This window comes from Streptopelia decaocto (genome assembly GCF_964273445.1).
Source record: "Streptopelia decaocto genome assembly, chromosome: Z".
Classification (NCBI taxonomy): domain Eukaryota; kingdom Metazoa; phylum Chordata; class Aves; order Columbiformes; family Columbidae; genus Streptopelia; species Streptopelia decaocto.
The window spans coordinates 53955922-53974171 of NC_138657.1; the positions used below are offsets into that span (position 1 = coordinate 53955922).

The window sequence follows — 18250 nt, forward strand, 5'->3', positions numbered from 1 at the left end:
GTAATTGTAGTCAAACACCCACTACCCCACTGAAAGCCTGGACACTGGGTGGGACTTAAAAGGAAATTCTTATTCAGGAAGGAAAGCTTGATAGTAAGTCAAAGGGGAAAAATATATTGCACCAACAAAAATTATATCTAATGAATCTTCTGATATTAAAGGAAATCTCTCACAAAATAGTGATGGTTGATTCCTGTAGGATGAACTGAAAGTATAGCTATAACTGAAAAGATTGTTGTTGCTGTAAAAACGAATGTACCAAGCTTGAGCGAAATTAGCCTACCACCAGTTATTTCAGGTCTGTGTCTGCTATCAGTGAGTTATGTGGGAAAAAAGGCATATTTATTAAAATCTTGTCTTTCAGAATAGGTGAAGTGAGTTATATTAATTAAAAATTAAAAAAAAAAAAATCTCAGAATTGATTGACAAAGGTTTTCTTGGATCAGAAAACTGCACCAATATCTTGTTTGCATAATGTCATAAAAATATATATATATATTCTAAAATTGAAATTAAATAGCAGTATGTCTTGAACAAATAAATGTGAATACTTTTACCTTTTTATAATTTGGGTGTTCTCTTTTCATTTCTTTTGGTAGTTTATTTCCCCACCAGCTAGGAATAGAAAGAAGGCACTTCCTTAGTTCAAGTAGTGATCGTGATATCGTGATATACAGAATTAAGAACATCTCATAAAACAGACACCTGTAGCTGTTCATAGTCTGAGCTCAGTTTGTGTGCAGATTTTAAATGTGGGGGGTTTTGTTATGTTTTGTTTTGTTTTATTTTTCTGGAAAATGTAAGGTAGCAAGTGTTAGCCTTCCCTACATGCATTTGAAAACTGGTTTTGTAAACTGACTTGGACGTTGGGGGTGAGGAAAAAAGAAGCCAGAACCTAAACCCTTCCACATTACTGAAGTGTAGCATTTGCTAGTTAGCTTGAGACGTAAAAGTTTGTAATCCTGATTTGTAAATGAGGACTACAAATATAAGTAATGTAGATTCTGGGGGAGGAAAAGAGATTTTTCAGCAGTCTGCCTTTCTTTCAGCCTTCCCGAAGGTTCAGGAATAATCAAACAGAAAGAAAAACCAAACAAAATGAGCACGCATCTGATGTTTAATCCCTCCTCCAGCACGTTTTATGTACATAAGCAGAAGTCACTCCAGCAGCTGCAGCACATTAGTTCCAACAGTTTAACAGGCAGCTTTACGGCTCTGACAAAGGCTGTGCTAAAGCAGTTTCTTCCTCCCGTGCTTGCTTGCTATGATAGCTAATAAGTGATCTTTGGCAGCAGTGCTACGAGAGGAGTGGTGATGTTTAATAGGCTTCCGTGGATGAGTTAGCTTGCTTTTTTCTGTATAGATCATTATCTGTAGAGTGACGCTGAGGGCAGGCGACACCATGTTGAAAACAGAATAGGCTGAAACTGGAGTTGGAGCTCTGCACAGTTCTTGGGAACTGATTTCGAAAGGAAACATTTTAAGCAGTTAAGCCAATATTCTATTTTATTAGACCTTAGTAACAAACTTACTTGAGCAACATGGCTCAGCAGACAAATCCGGACACTTTGTTTCTTCCTGAGGTGGATAACACACATTGTCAAAACCCATGGTTAAGTGAAGATCTTGTGAAGACCCTGAGGGAAAACCTGTTGCAACATGAAAAGTCCAGAACATCTGGGAAATCTTCATCTGCTTCTCCCCGGTTGTCTCCAGTTATTTCTCCTCGAAACTCTCCAAGGCTTTTGCGCAGGATGCTTTTAAGTAGCAATATACCAAAACAGCGTCGTTTCACTGTGGCACATACCTGGTAAGCACTGAGAGCGTTGTCATGAAATGTGAGATTAACATTTTTTATAGAGTATTTATCTCCTCGATGTCAGTGCTTATATGTGTTGATTTTATCTCTTAATGAATCTCTGGTTGAAAGAGAGAGTTCTAATGTGTGACTTAAGTTACTTTCAGACCTGAAGTTTAAAATAGTAACATATATAAAGTAAGATAACATATATTTGCTTACACAAAAGCTATTTTATTTCCTCTCATTTCTTAGGTAATAATTCCTTTCTTTCCCTCCCCCAGAAATAAAAACTGGAATTTTAAGAAGGAAAAGTACTTATCTCATTCTGTGCTGTTCAGGCCAGAGTGAGTAGGCAATTTTTTTCTTTAATGTATCTTTAAAATGCATTTCATGTATTTATCTTTTGGCAATTTATGACCATTCTGGCCCTAAGCATAACAGAAAAAAAAAAAAAAGTTTATCTTTCAGTAGAGCTCAAATTAAAAAGGACATGACAGAGACAAATGGTGGTAATAGACATTGTATATGAAACTGTTTTTTATTAAAAGAGTTGCTACAATAAACATGAAAGGTGGAAAGGGAACCCCTTGTTAAATGATTCACTAGTACTACTTTTTTTGTAACTTGATCATTTCTGTGACATGCATTTGTGATCAATAAATCATTAATATTTTTGCGTTCATCCTCTGCTAAACAGCAGCATAATGTCATTAGTTAATTTGTTATTTTTTAAAATGTTATATATTGTAACTCAGTAATACATTCCTTTTTGCTTTGATGGTCCTAAGATCTTGAGGTATTCCATTTTTTTCTTGTGAGATTCCCCCCTTCCCCATTATTTTTCTAATAAAAATGTAACATAAAGAAAAGAGGTCAATGAAATATGTTTAAAGAAAGTAGGTCATGCATTCTAAGCAGCAAATGGATATTCTATTCAGGTTTATCTTAATTTATCTGGAATTATATTTACACCATAGGTATGTGACTAGTATGTGCATTGCACATTGTATACAAGTGTGCCTAAATCTTTACTGTATATGTATTTGGGTAGCTAAAATACTCCTTTGATAAAATAATATTTTTAACCTTGAAAAGGATGAGGTAGGAAAAGGATGAGGTAGAGAACTCATGTCTTTATACTTAAAGAACATTTGTTTTGCCACCAGTGTACCTGGTCAGAAATTACATGTGTAACAGAAAATGGAATGAAATTAAGATATTTTATATTCCTTTAACAGTTATGCATAAATCCCAACAACATTAAGGATCTCTAACTGCTGGTCTTCCATAAGTAATTTGTGAAACAATTTATACATAAGAACATGCAGAATAAAAAAAGAAAATAATTCAGGCAGAGCTGTTTTACACTCTAAGGTGAAAATAAATAAGGATTTGTGAAATCTTACAGAGTGAAATTATGTGTGATTACGTATGTGTTATGACAGTTGTTGTAGACAGTTTCAGATGACAGAGAAAGGAAGTGTATTAAAAGAGACAAATAGGAAGGGAACAAACAGGTTTGGGCAACATGAGAGTGCAAAGGCTGGTATAGTATTAAAAAGCAGAGTTTTGTTTAAAATGTAATGACCTGGGTTGTAGAACTGTTGACAGCAACATGCATTTTCTTTACCATGTGACTATTACTCTTTCACATGAATAACTGAGTTATCATTTTTAGTCATATGGTAGGAATATTCAGTCTTGTAAGGATGGCATAAATGGCCCGATTGTCATCTTTTTGTGTGTGTGTGTGCGTGTGGTTGTTACGTGATGAGGTATACAATCATAGGATGCAATATTCATATATGTGTTCATTTACACAGTAAGGCAATGGTATATTAAGTAAAAGATATGTTAGGTACTTGTGATTAGAAAAGATAATGTAGTATGCAAGCCTTTAAGACCACTTTAAGAAGCTTTTTGCTTCTTCTTGCTGGAAAATCTGGATAAATGTGTCTTCTGAAAACTATGTCTTACTTTAAAATTGTCATGAAAATGGTATACAATCTGAACCATTTATTAGGGAGTGCTTAAGCAACTGATGGAACCATTTATTTAAATCTCTTCTAAGTTGTGTTCAGGAAGGAACAACTTAATTTTTAAAAAAAATGTTTTTAATAGAAGGTTTCCACACACTATGTTCAGAAATGTGGTTATGGGACTTGATTTTGTGTAAAAGAGTATAATGGAAAACAATATTTCTCTTAACTCAGAGTTCATCACTAGCCATTAACCTCAGACATTTTATGAGTTCTCTCCTTCCTTTTCTTTATCCTTCCTCAGCTAACACTTGAAAGATAAAGTGCCAATTTTAGGATTTTAGAAAGGAAAAAATACAGCATTAAGTGTGAGTTGAAATAGAAGGTTTTATGTAGCAGAAATGTTTGGGGATCTTCATTTTTGTTGAAGAAATTTCTTAATAACTATTACCTTCAGAATGTGTTACAGCTAGTCTTGGCTATAACGGTGAAATTAAAACTACTTAAGTGATCTTGAACTTGTAGCCTGAATCACTCTCTATCTATAGACAACGTCAATCTATAATCTGTATAAAACAACCATAGCAACTGAAAACAAACAACTGTTTCAAAGTTACATGGCCAGGAATTCCAATAAACTCTAGCCAAAACAAATTTAAGATCCTCAGAAGTCTGCCTTATTTTTTCTTACTGTGAAAGCAATAGTAATGCTTTAAGATGTGGTCAATATAATGATGCAGCAGCATGTATTACAACTAGACACAGATGAGATGAATTAAGTCTTCTGGTATGCATTTGACAAATTCAGTTTCTGGATTGTCTTGGTTGACTTGTCAAATGCCTTTTTTAAGCAGCCTGTTGCCTCAGTGCAGTTTAGCAGGAGTGATCATTAGGGGATTCATCTCTGTGGGGGTTCGTGAGAAAAGAGGACCTTCCCTTCCAGCAAAGGAGATCATCAGCTGCCCAGCCGCATGAACAACCAGTGTGTGTGAGACATGTCCAAAGGTCTGTGGAAGGACGTTTGGATACTTTAAATCATACAGCTTTAGTAACTCATTTGGGAAGTCACCTTTCCTTGATTTTTCATGAAAAGTTCATTTCTGTAGGAAAAGGGAGGAGAAGCAAGGCATAAATATTTGGAGCGGGATAGTAAGGTCAGTGCAACATAGCAAATAAATTGTATCTATTTCATTGGATGTATGAAGTTAAGGCATGCATGTTCTTGACTTTTTTGGCCTTTATTATTTGCTGCTTTAATACTTTTCAGTGAATACAAAATGTTCAAACAATCATTTTTTTTCCCTGTTATATATAACTTTGGACAGAATGGTTCCTGCGTTTGTGATTTATGTGTGTTCAGATAGAGCAAGCAGTGATATTTAACTTTTTTTTTTTTTCATTATTTAAAGTGGGTTTGTTATTCATGGGTCCATCGTCATTCTTCCTCTTTGCTGGCTGTTCTCTCTCAACATCTTCGAGGATTCATTTAGCAGTTTCCAGTGTTCAGGGTTTTTATGCTTTCACACTTTATATTCTATTTATTTATTTATTTTTAAACATACTTCTCCAAACCTAACCATTTAATATGATTACTGACTGTAAGAATGCAAGTACTTTCATCTGAATTGAGCCAGCCTTTGCCACACCCATAGTAAATAATTTTACATCGACTTTGGCATTCAGATATGAAAACGACAGATGACTTAGAAATAGTTTAGATAGATAGGAGTAAGGTGTGCCATTTTAAGTTTCAGGAACGTAACTGACATAAGGATACTGATAAACTCAGGTCCTTGTTTATTTTTATTGCACAATATATTTTCATGCACTTCTAGCACTAATTGCAAAAAAACTCAACAAAACCTGAAGTGTTAATTATAGGTAGATTGCAGAAGAGCAACATATTTAACTTGATGTGGTTCTGTACTGCCTGGTTCAGTATATTTATGCTGAAACTACTAAACTACACTTAAACTATACCAAACTGTAACTATAGACTTTCTCACTGCAATTTTCTTCTCTTTTCCAAGATATATTTTCCTCAAAGATTTTTAATGCCTATGTCTTCCTGTCCTTCACTACTTGCTGGTTTTCAGGGTACTAAAGTAACAACAATTTGGTATATAAAGAACATTTCAAAAGGAATATCCATCAGAGCAGAGCAGGACAATTATGTTAACACCAGACAAGGGTAGGATTCATAGTAGCTATACTCTGTGTATGTATACCCTGTACTAACAGCTGAAATGTTCTAGAGGGTTGTGCAGAGTAGTTCAAACTTCTATGGAAAAAGATTGAATGTTATGGAAGAATATTTCAAAGAGAAACCAGATTGCAGCATATTTTCCTGATTTGATTAGATGCATGTATCATCAAGTTAAAGGCAGTGTTTAATCAGGTTACAGATGCACTAAAATTTTATTACCAATAACATCCTTTTGGAACTATTAAAGTAAAATGTAAAGCTTGTGAAAATTATTTGAGTAAGATGAAGATAAATTGTACATTTGCATATGTGACCTTATTTGTTTCTGTTCAATCAAGAAAATACTCTAGTTTCTTCTACTACTGCCTTGATTTTCTTCACCTAAGTTTTATTCGCAATTCTAAATCAACTGACCAAATGTTGCATAAGGCTTTTGTCAAGTTAACAACTGGCATATTACAGAGGACTTTTTCCATTGGTTTTCAGACTTTTTAGAATGGCTTACCTACTCCTTTTCTGTAATAAGGTGTCTTATCCTCTCCATATGTAATATAAAGATATTCATAACAGGTGCATAAATCATTCCGAGGAAATAATTGAATTCACAGTATTGTCACAGAGACATACTACAAATGCGTAAGATAAGAGTGGATGTGTGGATTGGGTTATCTTGAAATTCTGTTATGTAAGGAGCAGCATGCTTGTATGGATGCTTCTGTACAAACAGACAAGAGGCTTGCAAAGTCAGTATGTATATTGGATGGGATCTGTGCACACATATACATGGGTTAGGGAGGCAGAAGCAAGGAATGAGCTAGGGGAACATGATCCTCTCTAGCATCTACAGAGTGGCTTGCAATAAGCTAAGGAAGCTGCACAGTGGTGTAAACTACTGACAAGTTAATTTACCAGAGAGAAATAATACTGTTTCTCCACTGCTCAAACCTGAGGAAAGGCAGATGAGGGCAAGTGCTTTAAGGTGTAATAATGTCAGAGAATTGGTGATGATTAGCATTGTGGGCCAGACTAACTTTGGCTGGAATATTCAAGAACTTTCTAATTGTTCTTTAATGCATCACTTTTTCCTTAGGCTATCTCTTGATAGCATTACCTTGATAATTTACAAAATAATTGTGGATGACTTAATTAAAGATATAAATGTGTGTTTGTGTATATGCATGTCTTTTTATGCTGTATGTTTTATTTGGCATCTGTGATAAATCTGCATCTGCCGAGCCTCACAAATCTCCAGAACAAGTAGAAGGAGCATGCTAGACAAAGAACCTCTGTAAGGTGTTTTAAGAATATCTGTCTGTATATCTATTTCCCTCTGGCCTCCCAAATGAATGACAGTGAAAAAGTGTTATCCAGAATAGATTTCATAAATAGCATTATTTTTGTAGCTTTATCTGACCACTATATATTTCCATACTAAATAAGGTAAAGTAGGCATTTCTGATGTGCATGTTAATATTATAACAATTTTCCAGTTTTATTCAAATAAACTATTGATTTATTTGACCATTACCATAAATATAATTTTGCATTATAGAAGACATTCACTCACAGATGACATAGATTGCTTTCTTTGGGGCTTGGGAGGGTTTACTGAATGATGAATCAGAAAAGCTTTCTGCTCTGTTTTCCAGTATTGCTGTGCACCTGTAAGAACCTTTAAAATCTGCTGTACTTTCATAAGCACAGTCATAAACAATAAAAATCTAAATTATTTTAAAATATCATCTACCTTTTGGAACTTTTAATTATTATGCACATTCACATGACAGTGACTGAATTCTCCAAAGGTGTTAATTACAATCGTAGCATGTAGCACATTACATAATCAAAAAGAAAAATAATGACTTGTGTAAATGCGTGCTGTCATGGGAAATAGATTAGACCACATAATTAAATGTGGAAATCCAGCAAGATCACAAAAAAAATTTCATTAAGAGGCCTAATAACTGACTGCACAATGAGCTCTATTCCCCACATAAAAATAATTTACTGCAGAAGAAATATTTGAAACATAGAAACGACAATGTTTCTCCAAAGTATGCATCACTCATTTCCAAGGAATGCAACGTATGTAAGGTAGAGCTAAGTGAGCTATGAATTGATTATGTAAAAACAATTGTGTATTTAAATATTTCTTACTTACTCTGATACAGTCTGGAGACTTCCATGTGGTTGTCATGTGGCTGGACTATATTTGTCTGTGGTGTCTGTATGAAGTATATGTATTGAAGAAGTTGTTGCTCCTGCAGTCACAGAACAGTTTGTGATATACAGTGGCACTGCTATAGAAGGAGCTGTGACAATACCAAGCTTTTGGCCTTTTATGAACAATACCTTGATGATAGAAAATATTAAAGCATGTGTTGATTGGGAAGGAGGGGAACAAACTACGAGAAAAATTAAATCACATGATATGATGTTATCCAGGGAATTACAGGCTTGTCAGTCTGACCTTAGTGCTGGGGAAGGTCATGGAATACAGCATCCTGAGTGACATCATGCAGCACATACAAGACAACCACGTCACCAGGCCCAGTCAGCATGGTTTTATTAAAGACAGGTCCTGATCTCCTTCTGTGACTAGGTGATCTGCTTAGTAGATTAGGTAAAGGCTGTAGATGTTGTCTACCTATGCTTTAGCAAAGCCTTTCACACAGTTTCTCACAGCATTCTCCTGGAGAAGCTGACAGCTGATGGTCCGGATGGGTATATTCTTCACTGGGTAAAGCACTGGCTGGGTGGGTGGGGCCAAATAGTTGTGGTGAATGGAATTAAATCCAGCTGGTGGCCAGTGACGAGTGGTGTTCCCCAGGGCTCAGTATTGGGGCCAGTTCTGTTTAATCAGTGATCTGGACAAGAGGATCCACCCTCTGTAAGTTTGCAGACAACACCAAGTTGGGTGGGAGTGTTCATCTGCTGGAGGGTAGGAAGGCCATACAGAGGGATCTGGACAAGCTGGATCATTGAGCTGAGGCCAGTTGTATGGGGTTCAACAAGGTCAAGTGCCTGGTTCTGCAGTTGTTCACAACAACCACAGGCAGTGCCACAGACCAACAGCATCCTGGTGTGCCTCAAGAATATGAGCCAGTAGTGTGCCCAGATGGCCAAAACCATCAACAGTATCCTGGCTTGTATCAGGAACAGTGTGGCCAACAGGACTAGAGAAGTGATAGTTTCACTGTCTTGGCACTGGTGAGGCTCTCTACAAGCATCTGAAAGGAGGTTGTAGCATGGAGGGTGTTGGTCTCTTCTCCGAAGTTGCAAGTGATGAGAGGAAATGGCCTCAGGCTGCACTGCGGAAGGTTCAGATTGGATATTAGGAAAAATTTATTTATGGTAAGGGTTGTGAAACAGTGGAACAAGTTACCCAGGGAAGTGGTGGAGTCACCATCCCTGGAGGTGTTTAAAAGGTGTTTAGACGAAGTTCTTAGGAACATGGTTTAGTGCTAGGATTAAGTTACGATTGGACTCAATAATCTTGAGGGTCTCTTCAGATCAAAATTATTCCATGATTCTATGATTATTGTCAGCAATTTAAAACGTAACACTAAGGCTGAAGCATGCTGAGTTCAAGATTGGACTGCATCTTTCCGTGTGTAAAAAACATTTTAACAGAAAAAAAATATTGGGAAAATTCTGACTTACTGTGCCTGAAATATTTAATTTGAAATACCTCAGAGTTTTCCACCCTCCTATCCCTGAAGTGATTGCCAAGAGCAAGGAATGCCTTGTTTTACCTCACCTGGAGGCTGCACAGGAGGGAGTTCTACTGAGTTATGAGATACAAATCAAGGTATCATGTATTCTGTTAAGATGGGTGGCAATGAATGTATGCTATATTCTACATATACTATATTGTCATGTACTATATATGATGTATATATCACTTAACCCAATAGCAGGTTCTGCCATTACTGCTGTTCTAAATATATACTTTTTTCCTTCAAGCCACCTCTATTCTTTTAGGAAATTCACAGTATATTCAGTGGCCATATCTGCAAATTATTCTCTATTTTCTTCTTTTTTGTGGGGTTTTGCTTTGATCTGGAAGCCTTCTGTTTTCAAAGATCTCAGTGTGATCTCAGTACAACTTAGTCTACTACCTAAGTAAGACCTTAGCTCCTTGAAACAGTATTTTAAACTTTGCTGTGTCTTCATAGTGGTGGTCTGATATGCATTATTCCACCTAGGAAGGTCGGTAACTTATCAACTGTCTTCCAGTTCCTCCATTTGCTATATTGTGTTATGTGAAAGTTCTTCTGTAAGACAAAAAAACATAAATAATGTGCTGGTAATAATCCTGTATGTTCACCAGATTTTTTGGGATCATGGTCTAATCTTTCCCATGACCTACACAGTAATCTTTTAATGTGGTTTGTAAACTGACAGCCTCTTAAAGAATGTTCTTCCCGGTAATACGATTTGTCAGTGTTCTTATCAATTAAATATACATCACAAAAAACCTGAAAATATGTCTTCACAATTCTAAATCTTTTCTTCAGAATTGTTGTCAAGTTTGGTTTTTGATTAGTTGTTCCAGCTCCTTTTTTCTACTTAGTACAAATGATCTGCCATCTCATTGTCCTGCTTTTCAAGTAACAGTTGTGAGCTTTTTAATTAGAAAGCTTCTCGGAGAATGATTTCTTCTCTGCTCCCTTCAGCATTATATGAGAATGTAGAATTCCATTGGGAATGTATCACTAAAAGTAAGGGGTATTTATCAATTATTTTGCAAACTGTCAAATAAAAATAGTTTAAGTTTGATGTCCAATGAATTGGTAAGAAATGGGATTAATTACTAAGAATTTTTAATTTGTAAATTACACTAGACTCTGTTTAGACAGGATTGAAAAGGGTTTTCACAACCCCTTTAGTTCCTGGAGCATCTCCTGCAAATGCCATTGATAAGGGTAAGCAGGAGTAGCTTCTTTTCTATGTGAAGCTTATTTCACAAGTTGACGGGAGAATAAAAATAACATCTCAGCTGAGTCCAAGGAGGACAGACTCTATCTTTCATTCTCCATATATTTTCAGAGCTATGTAGTTCTCCAGGCTACATGCTGCATCTAATTACAAAGTTGCTGCATTTAATTACAAAGTTGCTCTAGACATACCCTACCCAATAAAAAATGCTTTATATCTTGTGGCTTTGCTACAAACTATTGCTTGCATGTCCAAATTGCAAAGATCGTCACCAATCAAAACTAAATAAAATAAATTTATTCATGTTTAAAAGCCTTATAAAAAAATCTCATTAATTATTTGAATGTATGCAATAAAACATCATTGTTAAAATAAACAGAGATGGTAAGGGCAGGTAAAAAAAATGAAGTTATCTTCATTTGTAAAAGTTGTTTGGTAATATTTTTTTGGATATAAGCTTGTGGTATGAGCTGGAGCTATTCAATAGTTGTTGTTTCTGTCCATACCCTTTTGCTAATAGAGTGTTATGCTTTAGTTGTCATAGAGGAATATATATAGAAGAGAAAAAATAACGACTTTTAAATGGAAATCCCCTAGTATTATAAAGGCTATTCTTTCTTTACTAACAAATAGGGTGGCATATGGTAGTTTATGTAAGACTTTTTGCTTAGAAAACTTGAGTGGAAAGTTCATGAAGTCTACATTAGGAAAGACTAGGGCTCTTCCACGCTTCAGTGTATATAAGATGAAAGAAAAATACTTCAGTAGAAGGATGACATAGTTGCCAATGGATAATTTACCTTCTCTTTGACACAGTCTTCATTTGTAAAGTAAAGCAGTTATATAAAATATAATTTATTTTTTTTAAGGATGTTTAGACCGGGGACTTAGCTCATTATATAGATTCTGCAAAAGTAACTAATATTGAATGAACTTTACATAATTAATTAATTCCATCCATATAATAATTTTATAGTGGAAGCACCCAATTTCACTGTGAAGGTTAGAGTACTTTGGAAAAGAAGTACTCTGCTTAAACATTTTACATTTTTGTAGATGGTAAGGTAAAGGCTTCATGAAAAACAGCAGTCTTAGGTAAGGAATTTGAGAAGTAGCAGGCTAGCTAGTTCTGGAGCATTTGAATGCAGATGAGTTACATGACCAATAGTAAATGACATAACTCAACCAACTAGTAATAATGTCTTGTCAGCAACTTTGACATTTGGGACTTAGAAGGGCTGAGGAAAAGCAGGTATCATAATGCTAGTGCTTATATAAAAGTAATCTGATTGAAAAGGACTAAAACTGTCTGACTCACTTTTTGGCTTCTTGAAGACTGATGATGCCTCAGAATGTTGACCAATGGGTTATAATGCAGGTCACATACAGTATTATAAATTACCATCTAATTTCAGACTACATTAACAGGAACACTGTTGCTGTCTGCCTATTATCACCTAGTCTAAAGAGTGAGAAATAATGGCTGTTTCTCTAGCAAAGCCCTCTTTGGTGTACTATTTGCCAACAGTGGCAAATAAATTTTTCAGTAATGTTCTAGCAAATTTCTTAATTGCTTTCATACTCATCCTGACATAGTTACATGAAGGATTTTTATACTAATTTGAAGTCGTTTACCTTTTCAAGAGCTTTGTGCTCCTAAAATAATGGTATTTGAATCTTATTGCACTTTCAAGAAATTATGTTTAGAATAAAATGTGATGTGGTTCAAAAATACTTTTAATGTGTAAAATAAAATACTATCACAAAATTAAATTTTCTGGATATTTACTTCTTAATTTGTGACTACAAAAAGAAAAGTCCAGATTTTCCAGAAAAAGACTCATGTAACACTGGTAAAGCTGGTAGCTTGTGACTCACTACTCTGAGTAAAAATCTTTAGGTGAGCACGAGGAAGCAATCCTATAAAAACTGTTTCTGTTTCATTCATTGATTTGAATAGAGTACTAAATTATAACATCTAATCCTTAATTATCAACTGCTTAAAGCATTTTCAGGAGGAAAAAAATTGAAGTGACTTGAGAAACATAGTAGGTGATGAACTTTGGGTACTTCTGCACTTTTCCAAGGTGAATTGGAAAGTACAGTTTTAAAATTTGAGAAATATTTTCTTGATAATAATCTGTTGAGGAGTACTTAAAACAGTAGAAAAAAGGATGGTGTCCCTTTTAAATCAACCTCTGTTACACCATAGTGATATCACTATGAAATCACAATAGAAAACAAAGATATAAACTGCAATTATGCATCTATTTTGCTCAGTTGAAATAAATGATTGTTTTCTATGTGATTGTTGTGTGCAATAATCATGTAGCTCTAGAGAAGAGGCTTCTCAGCTCAAAGAGAAGGGATGTGCATTAAAAAAAAAAAAAAATCCACCTCCCACTTAAAATCATAACAGGCAAATAAGTGCTATGGTTACTGAGTCTAATAACCAAATTCAAGCAGAGAGACAAATGGCCATGTGGATATATTGTGAGACTGGGTTGAAATATCCTGGGATTTTAAACATAGATCTGACTTCAGTTCCCATTCTTTGGATTTATCATTGCTTAAGGATTAAGACAATACTCACTTTTTGTTGTCTAAATATTAAATATCCATTTATAGTTTCTTGTAGCATCAACGTAACAGGTATTGTAGTAAACTAAGAAAACATTGTCCTTGTTTTGCACTTTTTTAACTGTAGCAGAAATGAAACCAATACAAGCTCCTTTTCTGGAGACATTCAAAACCCGCCTGGATGCCTTCCTGTGTAACCTCACCTAACTGTTCCTGCTCCGGCAGGGGGATTGAACTAGATGAACTTTTGAGGTCCCTTCCAATCCCTAACGTTCTGTGATTTAGGGCCTTTTTCCTTGTAATCATAAGGCTACCCACTGATCTGTAGCAAAAACATGGAACATTAATGTAGTTGAGTATGACAAGTACATCTGAACTAACTTATCTAGGCATTCAGCTTGCTATTTAGCAAACCAATTTAAATATTCCATTTTAAATATAATTTCTATTACTTTAATCTAATCTAGGATCAATTAAAAGGCAGATCTTTTCCAGAAAAGAATTCTCAGCTGTTCTTGACATATTTCTAGAATGATTACCTATCAGTGACTGCACCGGAAGGACTAATTGATGGCCAAACCCCTATTTTTTAAGTTTTGCACTTGTAAGGGACAGTGTTGCATTTTTCTCTTCTAAACTGAATATCTAAATAAAAAAAAAAATCACCTTCAGAAAACACACATACAAATTAAATGCAAAAATAAAATACAAATTAAATAAATATAAATATAGCATTTGGACATTTAAGGTCTAAATATATATTCTGTTGGGTATTTAATTAATTTTAATTTTACATTTTGATTCTTGTCTATGTATTTTCCATACTCACAACTGTGACAATGAGCCTACACTTGTCATTGATGGAAGTGCTTTCAATGAAATGTCTGTCATATGAGTGGTGAGGAATTAAGACCAATGTGGCAAAGTAAAAAGGTTTTTTTCAGTCTGATACCTCTTGGATACTGTAAGGGTGACAACATTCCTGAGACCTTCATGTGTGCTACTTCTGCTCCTGTAAGCTTGTAAGACCTCTGAATTTTGTGCAGAGCACTCACTGAAATTGTATAAAGAAATTATTCTGCTTCTACATCTCTGAAGAACACCAAGTGGGGAAGAAAGTAAAAGAGAAGGTTCTTATTCAAATAGTTTTTGTATTGACATTAGAAGCACAAAATATATTTTTCCATTGCAAAGTAGTAGTATTTGTATGATGGCAAAGAAATTTTTAATGAAAATTCAATCTGGGGCTTAAATTCTCTGTATGAACTATAGAGATTTTTCAGGAGGTAAAATGTTTTAAAATTGTTTCACTGTCAAGAAAAAGAAAGTAAAAATCTATTTTAAAAGCAAAAGAATTTAAACATAAACTCAAAATAGGTATTGAAAGTTCAATGTGGTTCATATTCTCTTTGTTCTGGCATTTTGGGGGGGAAAAAAAAAAACAAAAACCAAACAAAACTAAATTAATGTGATGCTGTATCCTTAACGTGAATAGAGTGGATGGAGGGATGGCTAAAATGTTAGAAAAGCTCTGCCAAAAGGAATGATATTATATTAACTTTGTCAAAAATAGTTTTGTAAATACGCTTTTTCCATATCCTAAGTCAAAAAGAAATGTAAATACTGCTTTATTAAAGCTAGATTATATTTCTTTGCATCTTAAAGAGAAAATCCCAAAGGCAAGAACAATTACTGCTGCCAGTGCAGGAGGACTTGCATGCAATGATGAAATGAACTGATGTTGGCTAAAATTGTTAAAAAGTCAAATCAGGAATGAAAGGCAAGGGCAACATTCAATAAATGAACAAATAGATAACTAAATGTAAGGAGAGAGAAACACAAGTAAACCATTTACATCTTGATGTGTTATTAAAGGAAAATCGGCTTGTTACTGTTGTTGAAGTGAATGTTAACTTGAGACTATTTTTGTATATATTAAAATTACATGAGGATATTTTTGTCCAGCTTTGAATTTTTTTTTTATCATAACAATCAATTCTTTCAAAACTCAGCAACCAGTTGTAAAAATAATTTATTTCAGAAAACACTATCAATCTATGCTTGTTTCTGACCACCTTAGGATGTCCAATGCAGGAGTTTTGTTTTAGTTTTGGAGAGAACAAATGGATAGAATTGACAGCAACATGGAAAAATAAACAATTTCCTTGGAAACTGATTCTTCTCAGCTGTTGAGCAGAGTGTAAATACTGGAGCAGTGAGACTTTATTGCTTTTTGAACTGCATTGCTTTCGGTAGTTAGAGACCAAGGATGTCAGAGAAAGATCAGGTCTGAACATGTAAGGTAAAGGTGTGGCTGGTATGTTGTCAGAAGTCTGTTGCCTGTTGAGTTTTCTCAGATGGGAGATCACTTTGTGCTGAAGCTGCCTGGAGGGTGTGATACCACATCCGTGGCTCTGAGCAGGCCTCCTCCCATGGGCTGAGCCCAGAATTACAAGTGCTCAGGGAAGAAATTGTCTTGATGCAATCACTGTTATCATATAACTGTAGGTTCGATTAGGGAACAGAAACAGTAGCTTTACTTGTTCTCTTTTAACAGCATTTTGTACATTAACATAGTAATGTACTTATGTAGTGTTGCACAAAAGTGACATAAATCCATGTCAATACAAAAATACATGTTTCACATATATAGTGACCGAACATGTTGTGATTGGGTAGAAGTAAATATTCTACTATTTTTAATAGCAACACAGTTAAATTTGCAGGAGATCTGCAACAGTAAAGATTTGTTAAAGATTTTTAACATTCTAGTTGCCAGTGATAGAGATGGTATGATGCCTACAAGAGTGAACAGGAACGCTTCAGAAAGTAAATAAAAATTAATGAAATTAATTTTAAGCGATCACTAATAAAATAATCAGTTTTGTTTGAATTTTTATTTTATAGCTTGAATAGTTTTATTTTTTTTAACTTTTTTTTTTTTTTTTTCAATTTTGGAGGTCAGCCTCATCAAATAAATTAAACCACTTTAACTCAGGAGGAGTATCCCTATTACTGTTCAATAGAATTTAAGTATCTCCATTTACATTAAATCTTCTGTGAAGCAGTCACTTCTCAAGCTGCTAGATGCCTTCTGCTAGAATCCTAACTCCTCTCCGTTCTCCAATCCATTCAGGTCAAATGAGGAGCAAGTTCCAGAGCTGGCAAAGTTACGTGGTTACCATATGACTTTTGTATCTGTTAAGTAATAGAGATTTACCAAGGTCTTTTCTCCAAGGAGTGGCTGCACTGATTATGCAAACAGACAATATTTTAGAACAAGGATGTCCTTCACATCTTTGGAAGGGGGGAGAAACAAACAAATAAACAAACAAAAAACAACAACAACAAAACCCAGAAAAATATATATGGATTGGCATACATGAAAGGGAAGAAAAATAAATGCTTAAAATTAAAACAATGGAACAATGACCAGCATGCTACACAGTCATTACACTTTTCTGTGTTGCCTGGAAACTGAAGTGAAATGGCCTCATTCATTTGCAGCTTGCCCCAGCTCTGCCCTGCTGCAGAACAGGGTATGCAATGAACAGAATACAACTTAGGAGGCAAACATTGGTAAACCCATTAACTGTGTATTTTTTCTCAAGTGTAATTAGTTCTACTAAATATCAGTACTATATAATACTGAAGAAAAAGAGAGAAATTTTGAGTAATATAGGGTTATTTTAATGCTGTTAATCGGCAGCATGCTTTCAATGAAAAATGGAGCTAACTCTAACATTCAAAATAGCAATTATTAATACCCTGTCTGAATAACTGATATGCTTCATGCCTGGCAAACTGTGGTATATTATGCCATTTGCTAAAGCAGGAAGTATTGTGTGTCTTGGACTGTTAAATATTTGCAATATTTATACTGCAAAATATTTATTAAAAATAGTAGAATTAATAGTCTGAATGAAAGACAAGTGAATTCTATACAATTTAATTGAAAATAGCTTTTGTGTGTGTGTCAAGTAGCCTAAAAAAAAGAAAAAAAATACATTGGTAATACAAAGGGTAAAACCAAAGTTTATGTTATTGATCAGGTCCAGGACAAGCTCTTTCTGTTTAAACAGCTGTAGAACAGAGGCTAATGTTGTTTGATAATGCATGATTTCCAAGTAAAGTGGTTTTTTTTCAGTCAAAATGTCTTTGGAATATTTTAATGTCTGGACAAAAATAATATTTTTCCACAAGTGTTATTTTTCAGTCCTGTGAAGTCAGTGTAAAAGAATATATTGCTAGTGTAAGGCATTCTAGATCCATGCATGCCCCTCTAAATAGCAAAAATTTAACTGTATCATGCTTTGTACTTGATCAAACTTAATTCTCAGTGTTAAAAGCCAGTATTAGGATTTCTGTAGTTGTGTAAATGCTGTTGTACATTACTTTTTGGAATAAAGTGTATTGCATAACACCTAAAAGCTGGTAACGTACCTCAGTTTAATCAGAGCTTGTTTCAGGTTTTGTGCTTTCACAAAGGTAGATAATGGGTTTTTTCTAGCCCACTTTATAATTTATTTTGGAAAGAACTCCATGTTTATATGTGTAACATTTGGTACATAAGCTCATAAATTATTGAGTCATTCAAAGAAGTCAGCCATCAGCAGAAAAAAAAAATCTATTGTGGTTGACTAAAAAATAACTTAAATGATGTCTTGTACTATAGTTTTTGTTTACAAGTATTGAGTTCAAGGCTTGCTTCAAACAGAGACCAATGTAAACTCTTACTTTTCT

General features: G+C 34.6%; 1 protein-coding gene across 1 annotated transcript in view; it reads left to right on the top strand.

Annotated features, from left to right (window-relative positions):
- Nucleotides 1-1541: 1541 nt before the first annotated feature.
- The window catches only part of LOC309451561 (3',5'-cyclic-AMP phosphodiesterase 4D), a gene marked incomplete at its 5' end in the record, with an annotated part of 350513 nt that continues 333804 nt past the window's right edge, over nt 1542-18250 (top strand). Inside the window, one exon of the mRNA XM_082075311.1 lies at nt 1542-1810. Coding sequence (XP_081931437.1) covers nt 1542-1810 — 269 coding nt within the window. The remainder of the gene's footprint in view (nt 1811-18250) is intronic.